Source organism: Podarcis erhardii, assembly GCF_964252035.2.
Source record: "Podarcis erhardii genome assembly, chromosome: 10".
In the NCBI taxonomy this organism is placed as follows: Eukaryota; Metazoa; Chordata; class Lepidosauria; order Squamata; family Lacertidae; genus Podarcis; species Podarcis erhardii.
The window spans coordinates 5,162,825-5,178,070 of record NC_138500.1 but is presented as its reverse complement, the minus strand read 5'-3'; the positions used below and the strand labels follow the sequence as shown (position 1 = coordinate 5,178,070).

At 47.7% G+C, this 15,246-nt stretch overlaps 1 protein-coding gene across 1 annotated transcript in view; it reads right to left on the bottom strand.

Annotated features, from left to right (window-relative positions):
* SMO (smoothened, frizzled class receptor) overlaps positions 1 to 15,246 on the bottom strand; it is a 34,687-nt gene that overhangs the window by 7,186 nt on the left and 12,255 nt on the right. Inside the window, exons 3-8 of the mRNA XM_081879737.1 lie at positions 14,847 to 15,056; positions 13,684 to 13,856; positions 11,071 to 11,290; positions 2,747 to 2,870; positions 2,059 to 2,151; positions 1,288 to 1,396 (exon numbers count right to left, since the gene is read on the bottom strand). Of these exons, the coding sequence (XP_081735863.1) occupies positions 1,288 to 1,396; positions 2,059 to 2,151; positions 2,747 to 2,870; positions 11,071 to 11,290; positions 13,684 to 13,856; positions 14,847 to 15,056 (929 nt within the window). The remainder of the gene's footprint in view (positions 1 to 1,287; positions 1,397 to 2,058; positions 2,152 to 2,746; positions 2,871 to 11,070; positions 11,291 to 13,683; positions 13,857 to 14,846; positions 15,057 to 15,246) is intronic.

Here is a 15,246-nt window from a genome sequence, read left to right as displayed (position 1 = left end):
CTTACTTCTGAGTAGATCACCCCACCTAATAAACACCCCCCTTAGAAGACACATTTTCTCCTGGGCGAGTGGAGTTGGAATTCTGGGATCATGTGTGAATCCTGTTAGACAGGGGTGGGGAACCTGCGGCCCCCCCAGATGGGGAACTACAGCTCCCAGCAACCTGTGCAGACAATAGTCATGGGTGATGGGAGTTGTAGTCTAACAGCACAGATTCCCCATCCCTGCAATAAAAAAACCGAGAGTATCCCTTTTTCTTTTAGAACTATTTCCCCTTTCAAATGCAAATTTAATCTATACTCTAACCAACACATTGGCTAAAACTCATACGATCATTCAACAAAGATTTCTTTAAATCTGCAAAGATCACTGATTTGAGTAGAACCCGCTACTCAAAAGTACTACTTGTAGCCTGAAAATACAGTGGTGCCCCGCAAGACGAATGCCTCGCAAGACGAAAAACTCGCTAGACGAAAGAGTTTTCCGTTTGTTGAGGTGCTTTGCAAGACGTCTTGCGAGTTTTTTCCCTTCCCCCCCTTTTTCTAAGCCGCTAAGCGCCGCTAAACCGCTAATAGCGCTAAGCCGCTAATAGCCGTGCTTCGCAAGACGAAAAAACCGCAAGACGAAGAGACATGCGGAATGGATTAATTTCGTCTTGCGAGGCACCACTGTAAAGGATTCTTTAGAGAAACCCTGCTGCTGTCGAATTGTGATGCTTTCTTCCAGACAATGGTTTGTGTGTAAGAAACTGAGCTCTACTGGGAGGGTGATTGGGCGCGTTATTGTTTTGTTGTTTCGGTTTAAACATCTCTATGTGTTCTATCCTGTATTTTATTCTGTGAACCACCCTGAGATCTTTCTATGAAAAACGGTATACGCATTTAATAAATAATAAAAAATATACGGTGATTCTGGACGTCTTCACAGAATCTGGATTTCCTGGTGTCCAAAGTGGGTGTTTTGGTGGACATGGGTTTTGTTCGGCAGATACACCATTTCCCAGGCTTCTGCCAGGGGTCTTCAGGGCCCCCTTAAATCCCTTATACACCCCTCCGCTCCAATACTCCCAGTGCTTGACGGCTGGGAGCGTGAGGCGCCATCTTGATTTCCCACAATGCCCCTGGACTGTTGCTCCATCCCAGCCTTTGCCATCCAGCTGCTTCAGATCTTGAGCTACGCGGCATGGCACCCAAAGAAGACCACCCACAAAAAGAGCCACCCACAAAGGCAGCCCGTGGCCCCCCGCCTAGAACAAGAGGGGAATGTGGGTGAGCACCCGCTACTCACAAGACGTACTCCCGGAAGCTCCTCTCCCACTCCGCCTGGTTGAAGAAATCGTAGAAGTGGCACCCGAAGGTGATGAACACGAAGCCAAACGCCAGGAAGCCAAAGATTCCTGCCATGGAGGGAGAAAGAACTTGAGTCCGTCACACGTCCAGCTACTTCAGGGCATGGAGGGGGGCAGATATCCAGAGCATGGGGGTCAGGCGGGATTGCTATGAGGAATTATGAAATATGGAGCAAGCCATTGTGTCCGCTATGAAAGCATTGCGTTGACTGGGTTTCATTCATTGACAATAGTTTCTGATCGAATCCCACAAGCCTCTGCACCTCTGCCATTTGCTTTCTAACAGATTGGTGGCTAACAGATTGAGGCTGAATCCTGACAAGACAGAAGTACTGTTTTTCGGGGGACAGGGGGCAGGCAGGTGTGGGGGACTCCCTGGTCCTGAATGGGGCAACTGTGCCCCCGAAGGACCAGGCGTGCCGCCTGGGAGTCATTCTGGACTCACAGCTGTCCATGGAGGCACAGGTCAATTCTGTGTCCAGGGCAGCTGGTCCTTCAGGAGTAATAAATAATAAAATTTTATGTATATCCACCCTCCCCAGCCGAAGCTGGGCTCAGAGCGGCTAACAACAGTAAAAATAACACAGTTTACATAAAATCACAATCAATTAATGTTGTCTCAACTTCCTTTTTCTCTGCAGGAACTGCCCCCCTCCCAACCCCCCCCCCCACAACCTACAGATCCTGCCACGCAAGTCCGGGCTACTCACCAAGGCGCAACATCGTCTCATTGATCTTACTAGCGGCTTTTTCACTCAAGAGACCTGGGTGGTTGCTTTTGATGGAGAACAAGGTCATCACACCTAGGAGGGAAGCGGCAGAATTAATAATAATAATAATACTAATAATACTAATAATACTAATAATACTAATAATAATAATAATAATAATAATAATAATAATAATAATTTATTATTTATACCCCGCCCATCTGGCTGAGTTTCCCCAGACACTCTGGGCGGCTCCCAATCAAGTGTTAAAAACGGTACAGCATTAAATACAGTGGTGCCCCGCAAGACGAACGCCTCGCAAGACGGAAAACCCGCTAGACGAAAGGGTTTTCCGTTTTGGAGGCGCTTCGCTAAACGAATTTCCCTATGGGGTTGCTTCACAAGACGAAAATGTCTTGCGAGTTCCCGCAGGTTTTTTTCCGCTTTTTCCGCCCTTTTCCTAAGCCGCTAAGCCGCTTATCAGCTGATCCGCTGATAAGCCGCTTAACAGCTGATCGCTAAAAGCCGCTAAACCGCTAATAGCGCTAATCCGCTAAGCTGTCAATGGGCTTGCTTCGCAAGACGAAAAAACTGCTATACGAAGAGAATCGCGGAACGGATTCTTTTCGTCTTGCGAGGCACCACTGTATTAAAAAGCGCCAGAGAGAACAAATTGAGAAGAGCCCACCTCTGATCAGGAAATAGCCACCGATGATCAGCACTAGGCCAATGGGGGCCAGGACAAAACCGGCTCGGTAGCGGTAGTTCTTGTAGCCCACAAAGCAAATGCCACTCACAGAGTCCCCATCAACCTGGGAAAGCAAGAGGGAGGGAGGAAAGACAGGTAGAGAAGCCAGAAAGCTTAAAAAAACTGGAAACAAGTACAGTCATACCTCAGGTTAGATGCGTTTTTTTGGGTTTACAGACCGCCGAAACCCGGAAGTAACAGAACGGGTTACTGCCGGGTTTTGGCAGTTGTGCATGAGCAGAAGCGCTAAATTGTGCTTTGCATATGTGCAGAAGCGCTGAATCGCAATCCGCACGTGGGCAGACACGCCACTGCAGGTTGTGAATACTGCAGGTTGCGAATGTGCATCCCACACAGATCACGTTCACAACCTGAGTGTCCACTGTACCTAAAACACAACAACATCTCCGAAACAGCTTTCTGTCCCCTCCTCCCTACAAAGTATTAAGTGTTTTCCTCTCTCCTGTGACACCGGAACTCGTGGTGATTAAATGAAGATGACTGGTCAGAGATTCGGGACACATAAAAGAACTATTTGAAAAAATATCAAGAATGACCAGAAATTGTTCTTATATGCAACAACAGCGGCGAGGTTATTGTTAGCCCAGGATTGGAAACAACAGCAATTACCAACAGTAGAAGAATGGCAACAGAAGGTAATGGAATATGCAGAAATAGCTAAATTAACGGGGGAAATTCGACAACAGGGCGATGAAACATTTCGAAAAGAATGGGGAAAATTTATGTCATACATAGGAAGGATAAGGTGAAATAGTGAAACCAGTAGAATTGAAATAAACCTCATAATGTGAAATACAAAGAAAATTTCTGGATAAAGAAAATAATAAAAAGTAAAATGTATAATGTGATTAATCTAACCAATGTTAGTTGTAAATGAATACAGGCAGGATTCGAGATAGGAGCAGCAGCAGCAGAAAAATGATAAAGTAATTATATTAGAGGGGTTTCTGCAATAGATAAAAGCGTTTCTACACGGGAGGAAAGGGTTTGAACAAAAGCATTGTGCAGGTGTGAGTGGGAAGTTGTGTATTGAGTCAAAGGATTTTATATCTGTATTATTATTGTCTGTAATTGCATTAGGGTAAAGTAACTGCCTTTTGGTTCCAGAGGGTACAGCTACTATTGGTTCATTTAAGCTGCTGTATTTGGATCCTCTGTCTTATTGGTTGCCTCCAAAAGGCAGGACTGTGATTGCCTGATATTGTTCCCTCCAAAATGTATCCTTTCTAGCTAGTTCCCTGTCCCTATAAATGTAGCTCTCCCCTCCTCAGGTTTTAGTCTTGTTGCTTTTAATAAAGAAGTGTTACTAGAGAACTGTCTCCAGCATATTATGTCAAGAGAGCTGAAATCACAAACCCCACGTCACAACAACTGGCGACAAGGATGGGATCCGGAATGCTGAGGAGCAGTTAAACGCAGCCCTGCCTCAGAGTCCGGATTGTAGCTAAGAACAAGACTCACTGGCCGGCTGAGAAGACGACCCTGCCCACAGGACAATGGAGAGTCCAAGGGTATTGGAGCCCTTCCAGCCATCAGAGCCCCACACGTGGGAAGACTACGTCGAACGCTTCGAGTTCTTCGCAGTGGCTCAAGGGATCACCGATGCCAGCAAAAGAAGGGCCACATTCCTGAGCTACTGTGGGCCTGAGACCTTCAAGCTGGCCAAGGCATTGCTTGCCCCAGCGAAGCTAAGTGAGACATCTCTCAAAGATATTCTTGCCTGCCTAACAAGCCATTTAGCGCCTACTGAGACCAAGATGGCCCGGCGGATGGAGTTTCATAAGAGGCAGCAGCGTGCTGGGGAGTCTGTATCTGCATTTCTAGCTGAACTGTGGAAGCTCGCTCAGCACTGCGACTTCCAAGATCTGGAAGAGACTCTCCTGGATCGGTTTGTCGGTGGTCTGAGCAGCAAGAAAGCCAGAAGACGCATCGTGGCTAAAGAAGAGGTTACCCTTGCTTCAGCCTTGAAGGAGGCCACCGCCACGGAGAATTATGAAAGAGAGGAGCTTGATGCCAGTTGCAGGGCCCCTAAGCCACAGATAGAAGTTGCGCATGCCATGGACGAGCTAGAGGCTACTCCGAGCCAGAGCCCAGTCCGTGGGGTCGAGTCAGTGCGTGAGGCCTGCACAGTGCACAAAGATCACCAAGGCAGGTGCCCTGGTTGTGGCGGAAACCATGAGCGGAAGAGTTGTCGTTTCCGGGATGCTATGTGCCGGACGTGCGGAAAGACAGGTCACATCGCCAGGGTCTGTAGATCGGCGGCGTTGGGAGCGACAGGAGCACCTAGACTGGAGCATCGCAGATCGGCCACAGCAAACCATGTTCTAAAGGACTGCCACTACGTAACGGAGATCAACGGGAGGGTCGTGCAGTTTCCAGCGCAAGGCAAGGCACACGTCAAGGTGAAGATTGAGGGTCAGCTGTGCGACATGGAGGTGGACTCCGGATCTGGATTCACTATCGTGTCGGACCAGACCGCGAGGACATTCTTCCCCAGGGGTAAGTTGCCCCCTCTGGAGCCCTTCCCGGCAACTTTGCAGTCATACTCAGCGGGCCGCATCCATGTCATGGGAATGTGTGCCGTGAGAGTACAGTTCCGGGACAAACAGGCGGTACTGAAACTGGTGATTGCGAAGGGCAGTCGCCCCAGTCTCCTGGGCACTGACTGGTTCCCCGCCCTGGGACTGAGTATATCAGGGCTTAATTCAATCCAAACCTGCCCTGAGATGAGCAAGGCATTATGCAAAGAATTTGCTGGTCTCTTTAATGGAAAACTGGGTTGTTATAAAGGGCCCCCAGTTGACTTCGAATTGGACCCTGGGGTGGCCCCAATCCGACTCAAACCAAGGCGAGTGCCATTTGCACTGCAACCCAAGATTGAAGCAGAGCTGGATAAATTGGTCAAGCAGGGAGTTCTCTCACCCGTGGACTCCGCTAAGTGGGAGACTCCAATCGTCACGCCCCTTAAAGCAAATGGGGAAGTCAGGATCTGTGCTGATTACAAATGTACTATCAATAAGGCACTCAGGGGAAACTCATACCCCATTCCAGTCGTATCACATCTGTTGGCTAAACTGGCTGGGGGCAAGGTGTTCGCCAAACTTGACCTGGCACAAGCTTACCAACAGCTGCCAGTAACCCCACAATCAGCGGAAGCACAGACTATTGTCACACATAAAGGGGCGTTCAGAGTTAACAGATTACAATTTGGAGTTTGTGTGGCCCCAGGGATTTTTCAAGGGCTCATGGAACGCCTGTTAAGAGGTCTCCCGGGGGTCTTGCCATTTTTTGATGACGTTTTGATTGCTGGAAAAGACCCACAGGAACTGGTTGCGCGTGTCCGTGCAGTGTTGCTCAAGTTCAAGGAGGCGGGGTTGCAACTAAAAAAGGAAAAATGCAGTTTTGGGGTGCCAACTGTGGAATTCTTGGGGTTTAAAATTGATGCATCAGGCATCCACCCCACAGATGCTAAGGTTAAGGCCATCATCGAGGCACCACGACCACAGAACAAGACGGAGTTGCAGTCATTCCTGGGACTTATTAACTTTTATCATTCGTTCTTACCCCAGAAAGCTTCGGTAGCTGAACCATTACATAGACTGTTGCAGAAAAAGAATGTGTGGCGATGGGGGCAGGAGCAGCAGAAGGCTTTTGACTCCTTGCGAGGAATGCTGAGTAGCAAGAGCGTCCTTGCTCATTATGATGAATCGAAGCCGCTGGTCCTGGCATGTGATGCCTCTCAATACGGCCTGGGGGCGGTGCTGAGTCATAGGGAACCGGATGGGTCGGAAAAGCCCATCTCTTTCTATTCCCGTACGTTGTCGTCCACGGAGCGCAACTATGCTCAAATTGACAAAGAGGCGCTTGCAATTGTGGCAGGAATCAAAAAGTTCCATGATTATGTGTACGGTCGTCATTTCTCCATTGAAACGGACCACAAACCACTGTTGGGGTTGTTCAACCCAAACAAACAAACGCCACAAATTCTCTCCCCCAGAATGTTGCGTTGGTCTATATTCCTGAACGGGTTCCAGTACACCTTGACCCATGTGCCGGGGAAACGGTTGTGCCACGCTGATGCGCTGAGTCGATTGCCCCTTCCTGGCGGGAGCAATGAGGATCCTGCTCCAGCGGAGCACATAATGATGCTGGAAACACTTCCGGGGGCTCCTGTAACGGCTACTGATATTGCTGAAAAAACGAGGAAAGATGCTGTTCTCTCCCGTGTGCTCACTTGGGTGGGGAGGGGGTGGCCAGGTGGTCCGCATGAAGACAAATTCAGGCCTTATGCAACAAGGCAGCACGAGTTATCCATGCATAAGGGTTGTCTCCTGTGGGGAGATAGGGTATCATCCCAGCACCACTGAGAAACAGGGTTCTCGAGACGCTTCACATGGGACACCCGGGAATGGTCAGGATGAAGTCGCTAGCCCGATGTTATGTGTGGTGGCCTGGAATGGACCAGAACATAGAACAATGGGTACGAACATGCAAGGCATGCCAAGAGGTGCGGCCAGAAGTGGCCAGAGCACCAGTTCACTGGTGGGAGCAGTCCAGATCTCCCTGGAGCCGGCTGCACTTAGATTTTGCTGGGCCATTCCAGGGGAAGGTCTTTTTGGTTATCATCGATGCATATTCCAAATGGTGAGAAGTGGCGATGGTCCCTAGCATGGCATCAGCTGCCGTAATCAAGGTGTTGAGGCAGCTGTTTGCAACCCACGGGTTACCTGAGACCATTGTATCAGATAATGGGGCAGCTTTTGTATCCCAAGAATTCAGGGCATTCTTGGCTGATAACTTCATAAGGGGGGTCACATCCGCGCCCTTTCACCCATCCTCCAATGGGCAGGCGGAGCGCATGGTAAGAACAGCCAAAGAATCCATTGCGTGCTTAATGGAGGGTAACTGGTCAGCTCGCATCGCGCGAATGTTATTTTTGCAGCATGCGACGCCGTGTACTGTGACGGGCAAGTCGCCAGCTGAGCTGCTCTTGGGTAGAAGATTGGTAACGGTGTTGGATTATGTCCACCCGGATAAAATGCCAAACCGTAATTCAAGAGCAAACCCCCAGGCTGAGACTGATACAAGAAGGTATTTCGCCCCTGAAGATCTGGTCTGGGTGAGGAACTATTCACGAGGTTCGCGGTGGGTGGCTGGTGTGGTCACCCGGGCTAGTGGACCTGTGTCCTATTATGTGACCTTGGAAAATGGGCAAGTTTGGAAGAGACATATAGATCAGCTGAGGCGCCGGGCGCTCAGCAGGGAGGAGTCTGATAATTCATCCCTGGCTAACGACGCAGAGCTGCAAGGCCAGGGTGAAAATGGCCCAGAGGTGCAGTCACCAGGGGCTTCAGCAAATGAACCAGGGTCTGCTAGTCCTCAGGATGACGAGGTACAGGTAGGGGACCCTGAGATGTCTGGGACTCCATCTGTTCCTGACGAAACCCCTATAGCAACCCCCCTACCACAGGTGACACCCAATCCAGAACAGGCAACACCTGTTGTCAGGAGATCAAGTAGAAGTTGTAGGACCCCACAGTACCTGAGAGATTACGTCTGCTGTGCTCACTAGGGGGGGAGGGGTGTTGTGTATTGAGTCAAAGGATTTTATATCTGTATTATTATTGTCTGTAATTGCATTAGGGTAAAGTAACTGCCTTTTGGTTCCAGAGGGTACAGCTACTATTGGTTCATTTAAGCTGCTGTATTTGGATCCTCTGTCTTATTGGTTGCCTCCAAAAGGCAGGACTGTGATTGCCTGATATTGTTCCCTCCAAAATGTATCCTTTCTAGCTAGTTCCCTGTCCCTATAAATGTAGCTCTCCCCTCCTCAGGTTTTAGTCTTGTTGCTTTTAATAAAGAAGTGTTACTAGAGAACTGTCTCCAGCATATTATGTCAAGAGAGCTGAAATCACAAACCCCACGTCACAACAAAAGAACTATTTGAAAAAATATCAAGAATGACCAGAAATTGTTCTTATATGCAACAACAGCGGCGAGGTTATTGTTAGCCCAGGATTGGAAACAACAGCAATTACCAACAGTAGAAGAATGGCAACAGAAGGTAATGGAATATGCAGAAATAGCTAAATTAACGGGGGAAATTCGACAACAGGGCGATGAAACATTTCGAAAAGAATGGGGAAAATTTATGTCATACATAGGAAGGATAAGGTGAAATAGTGAAACCAGTAGAATTGAAATAAACCTCATAATGTGAAATACAAAGAAAATTTCTGGATAAAGAAAATAATAAAAAGTAAAAATAAAAGCGTTTCTACACGGGAGGAAAGGGTTTGAACAAAAGCATTGTGCAGCTCAATTGCTGGACCATTCTCCAAGTTGTCAAGGCTCAATTGACAACAAGGTAGGAACTTAAGAACCACCTGTTAGATGAGGCCAAGGGGCCATACTGTTGGGAAACTGTGTATGTGCAGCTACTCACACAGAGTCAATTAAGGTTTGGCAGACAGCCAGAAGGCAATCTGAAGGAGTAAGTCTGCCTGGTTATAACAGAGGCATGGAGACAGCTCCCTGATTGGTCAAGCTCTCTCAAGGGAGTGATAATTAATGCCCTACTAACTGGAATGTGTTAGTTCAGAGTTCAGTGTTCAGAGTTCTGTGTGTCAGTGTAGGAGTTGTGAGTCGTGTCAGAGAGAGCTAGCTAAGGATCCGTGTTCTGTTCCTGTCAATAGTCCACTGTATATAATAAACACCTAACTACAAGTTCCTGGCTCCTGCTTCGTCTATCCTGTCTGCAGCCAAGTCGCCAATTGCTTCCGTGGATTCTGCGTTTACTCTGCTAGGCCTGGCTAATGTCCTGCAACTAGTCAGAAAGTTGCAAAACACCAAATCTCTCCCTCTCCTCCTGCAGCCAATGACAATTATAAAGCACCGCTGCGTCCAACACAATCACTTCCCTGGGATGAGAAGGACAACGTTTTCCCTGGGGAAAATCCAAGCCACCCAGCACACCTGCGCAAAAAGGCCATTTTTGAGTGTGTGTGTGTGGGGGGGAATCCTGTGGCTTCTGTTGCCATATTCTCCATAAAAAATAGAATTTAGCAACTAAGCACACCCCAATGATCTCAAATCAAAGCTTACCTTGTGGCACTATCATGCCTTGATTTTTGAAGGAGGGGGGCATTTCTAAGAACTTTGATCAGCAGGCTTTTTAATGGGGAAGCCAAATAGATTGTTGCCAGAAACAAAAACCTTTGATAATTCCAAGCAGCCTGATTGGAACAAACGTGAGCTATATTCTCTGCATGCTCTTTTAACAGAGATGAAGTTTGTTTCAATCTTTTTCTACTAGCCTAACGTCTTATCACTTAAAATTATGGTTGCCATTTTTATGTAGAAAAGCGATTGCCAGTAAATCATCAGTGAATGTCTGGAGCATAGCTACTCTGACCTTGGTGGATTTTAAGTGACTTTCCCAAACTGTCGTCGGTTGCATTTTTGTTCTAAAAATATGAAAAGCACACAGCAGAAAGCGGTGAAATAACGTGGTCCATTCTGTCAGACACTGAACATTTAAGGCAAAACTTCATGCAACTTTCAAAAGAATCCAGATTTACTATGTAAACCACTTTGAGTCTCTGTTAGGGGGGAAAGGTGGCAGTGGCGTAACGTGGGGGCTGCAGGGGGGGCCGGGCGCACTGGGCGCAACATCTGGGGGGGCGTGCTCGCCGCCTCTGGAGTCGCCGAAGAGCCTCGGGTGCAGGCTGTAGCAGAGCCCCATGTCTCGCCGAACTGACGAGCTGTGCGCGCGTCCGGGCTGAAGGCGTCTGGCAGGCAGCGGCTCTCAGCACTTGCCGTGGTCCCCGCGCATCAGGGCCGCGGAGGATGCACCAGGCAGCCCCTCCTCACAGCCCCGCTGCCGCCGCCGCCGCTACTTCAGCTGCTGGGCCATGTTGCATTTTCCTCGCCTCTCTGCCCTCCTCCTCCGGGCAAGCGGCGTCGTTTGGGCGGCAGCGCCAGCGGCAACTCGCCTCAGATCACCTGACACGGACCCGCCGCCGCCGCCGTGGCTACCTTACCGTAAATACCCCAGCCCAGGCAGCAGCAAGAAGAAGCTGGCAGCGGCGGCAGGTATGAGGTTAGGGGTGCAAATTACTTGCCTTGCCCCAGGTTAGGGGGCGCAAATTACTTGCCTTGCCCCGGGTGCTGACAACCCACGCTACGCCACTGAAAGGTGAGATACAAAAAATAATAAATGAATAAAATAAAAGTAAATTTACCTGGGCAACAGCCAAAATGGCAACGGTGAGGACGAAGGGAATGGACCAGGTGACCAGGTGGAAGTAGGAGGTTTTCCCCACCAGCGGCTGGTAGGTGGTACCCAGCGCCTTGAAGGATGTGTGCCAGGCATAGGTGAGCATGACGAACCAGATTACACCCGACATCAAGGAATAGTAGACGATGACGAAGATAATCACGCAGGAAAGGGTCTCGTTGGAGCTGCGGGTAAAGGGCATTTTCTTAAGAAAATGTTTAAATATTCTTTCCCCCAAAAGCCTGAATCCTTCCTGCTAGGAATTATGGGTAATGAAATTCCCAAAAAAGTCCAGGAGAGTTTTTATGTACGCCACAGGTGCCGCTGAAAAATTTTGGAAGGGAGAGGCTATCCCGTCCAAATCAGACTGGCGAAATAAATTAAGAGAGTATGCTGAACTGACGAGACTATCAGCAAGGCTATGAGATGTTACAGGTGAGAAATTGATCAGAGAGTGGGCAAACAGGATCGTTTTACAAAATTTAAAGTAAGTTAAACGACAGGGAGAAAATAAAGTTAAGCGCGTATTCAAGGGATTTATTTTGAGAACAGAATGGTGTACAAAGCAAGTCTCAATTAAGGAAGTACGCTATTTTTCACTCCATAAGATGCACTTTTTTCTTCCTAAAAAGTAAGGGGAAATGTCTGTGTGTCTTATGGAGCGAATGTGTGGTCCCTGGAGCCGAATTGCCCAGGGGCAAAAAGCAGATCATGCTTTTTTTTTTTTTTTTAAAGAGGGAAGGGGGTGTTGAAAGAAAGCCGCTGATCGGCAAGCGATCGGGAGGGAGATAAGGGACGCTAGCAATAAAGGAGGCTGCCTGGGAGGGGAGAGGTAAAGACAGCAAACTTGCAAGGAGAGGAGACAGGAAGACTAAAGCAATAAGGAGAAAAATTAGAAGAAAAGGAGGAGCAAAAAAACTGCTCCAGCTAAGGAAAAGACACTAAGGCAAACAAGAGGGAAGGGAGTGTTGAAAGGAAACAGCTGATTGACAAGCGATCAGGAGGGAGATAAGGGACGCTAGAGATAAAGGAGGCTGCCTGGGAGAGGGGAGGTAAAAACACATGGATCCTCAGGATTTTTGCATTGGGTCACCCCAAATTCACCATCAGATCACATAGCATGTCCATGGCTACAGCCTGCACCCAAAAAATCAGGCACCCACTGTTGCGTGGATGGCGCAAAAACGTGGTTACAAAGCACGGATCCACATGGATCCTCAGATAATGATTGTTTATTTTTAATCAGGTTGCAGGATTCCCCCCAAAACAGACCAGCCGAGGCAATTATATTTTACCCAGCAGAGCTTTACTCTGCGGAAAATGAGCATAATGGTCACAAATCCAATACATTCAGGATTGGCACTGTCCATAAGAAATCCATAAATAAGAAATCCAGTTGCAGCGGACTTAACTTAAACTTACAATAACTTACAATAAAACTCTAAATAAATTAAAAAATTGTCCAGTAGCACCTTAGAGACCAACTAGGTTTGTTCTGGGTATAAGTTTTCGTGTGCATGCACACTTCTTCAGATACTTACAAATATAATAAGACTAAACCTTAGCATTATGCATACTATATACAGAAGACCACACTAGAAGGAAAAGAGATAGAAAGAAAAAGTGAAACCCAGGTTCCTTCAGACCCTAATTTTATAGTCAGCATGACCTAGACCAGGGGTCAGCAACCTTTTTCAACAGGGGGCCGGTCCACTGTCCCTCAGACCTTGTGGAGGGCCGGACTATATTTTGAAAAAATAATAATGAACAAATTCCTATGCCCCACAAATAACCCAGAGATGCATTTTAAATAAAAGCACGCATTCTACTCATGTAAAAAACACACTGATTCCCAGACTGTCTGCAGGCCAGATTTATTAATAATAATAATAATAATAATTTTTAATTTATACCCCGCCCTTCCTGGTTCAGAAAATTGGGCTCAGGGTGGCTAACAAAAAAATTAAAACACTTAATTGATGCAACAAAATACAGTATAAAATGTGAATAACAATAAATTCAGAAGTCAAAAATCAATTTAGGGGGAAAATCCATCCAATAAACATTTAGAAGGTGACTGGGCTGAATCCAGCCCCCAGGCCTCAGGTTGCCTACCCCTGACCTAGACACAAAGAGATAACAGGACCAGGTTAAGCCAACTGTACTTGTCAAGTTGTGGGTGAACATATCAGACTACATAGCGATTCTTCAAACAGCTCTTGTTTATTCACAGGCCAGGACAGAACTGAACTGAAGGGTTCAGTCAGCCTGCTTATATAAAGCTCCAGTACAACGTAACTGTAACAATTTTCTAAAACTATCCAATCACTGAACTTCACTTTCGATCCCTTATTTGCATAACTATCTACAGTATCCCCCTGCTGGCCCAGGGTGAGAACTTCAGTACATAACAGTACTCAGCTTCTCAGAAGGAATAACCCAAACAACACAAACCTTCTGCCTGTTTCTTTCACGCAGAAAAGCTTCCAGAACCCTTGCGAATTAGTTAGAAGAGGAAAGATCTCTTAACACATCAGATCAAGACTTTCTGTACTGAGAGATGCAAACTGGCACTTACGTGGGTTCCCCCAATCGCATGGTCCCGTCGGCACGGCACACGATTTCGCTGCGGGCTCCGTCCATGAACTGCGCCAGCCAGCCGATGCTGCCCATGAAGAAGCAAGCATTGACGTAGAAGAGGATGACCGCCGGGTACCGGTTCGAATTCTTCCAGTCAGCGAGGAATGTGGCCTATGGACAGCAGGGAGTTCAATTCTGATCAGTTTGCCTGCACGCGTCTGTTCCCCGCTGGAGACGGATTCGCCCAGCCAACGCAGAATGGATTTAGTGATCTACATGGGGTCCCAGGACGTTTCCGAGCACAATTCAAAGTTTCAGTGCTGACCCTGAAAGTTTGCAGAGGCAAACTCAGTCCTCCAGATGTTCCGGGACTACAACTCCCATCATCCCTAGCTAACAGGGATGATGGGAATTGTAGTCCCAAAACGCCGGGTGGGCTGAGTTTGCCTACGCCTGCCCTAAGCTGCCCTGTTTACCTGAAGGAGCATCTCCAAATCCATCGTTCAGCCCGGACACAGAGGTCCAGCTCCGAAGGCAAACACCTACCTTGCAAGGCGTTAAGGGCTTTACAGGTTGATGTCAGGACCTTGAAAGGGGCTCGGTAACTTACCGAGGGCCTTCTCGGTGGTGGCACCCACCCTGCGGAACGCCCTCCCACCAGATGTCAAAGAGAAAAACAACTACCAGACTTTTAGAAGACATCTGAAGGCAGCCCTCTTTAGGGAAGCTTTTAATGTTTAATAGATTACAGCGGTACCTCGGGTTAAGTACTTAATTCGTTCCAGAGGTCCGTTCTTAACCTGAAACTGTTCTTAACCTGAAGCAAAGTTCTTAACCTGAAGCACTATTTCTGGGTTAGTGGAGTGTGTAACCTGAAGCATATGTAACCCGAGGTACCACTCTATTGTATTTTAATATTCTGTTGGAAGCCGCCCAGAGTGGCTGGGGAAATCCAGCCAGATGGGCGGGGTATAAGTAATAAATTATTATTATTATTATTATTATTATTATTGGCCAGTGCAGATCTCGCAATCATTGCTGCTACATGACGGAAGTCCCGTCAATGTTATTGCGGCTGCATTCTGCGCAAGCCACAGTGTCTGTACCGTCTCCAAGGGCAGCCCCAGGGACAGTGCACTGCAGTAGTCTAATCCTGCTCACCAAGGTGAAGAAGGTGCAGAAAATGGTGACGGAGCTGAAGGAGGCGATGTAGACGTGCATTTCACGGTGCTCCTTCTCAGTGAAAAGGGGGTTCTGGCACTGGATGCCGCAGCCTTCGACGTCCTCATACCAACTCTTGGGGTTGTCCGTCCGGACCAGGGGGGCCTCACACTGCCCTGAGCTGTTGAATTTGATGTTCTGGACCTCATTCTGTGCAGTGGAAACGGAAATGGGATTAACTGTGGACTACAATTTTGTGGTACAAAAGTGGTATTACCTGTAAGGTTATATCATATTACATAATCTGGAATTAGGAAATGTGGAGTGATGGGAACATACAGTCATATGTGGTGGGACTGTCCGTTAGTTAATGAATTCTGGAAACAGACTGGTATAGAAA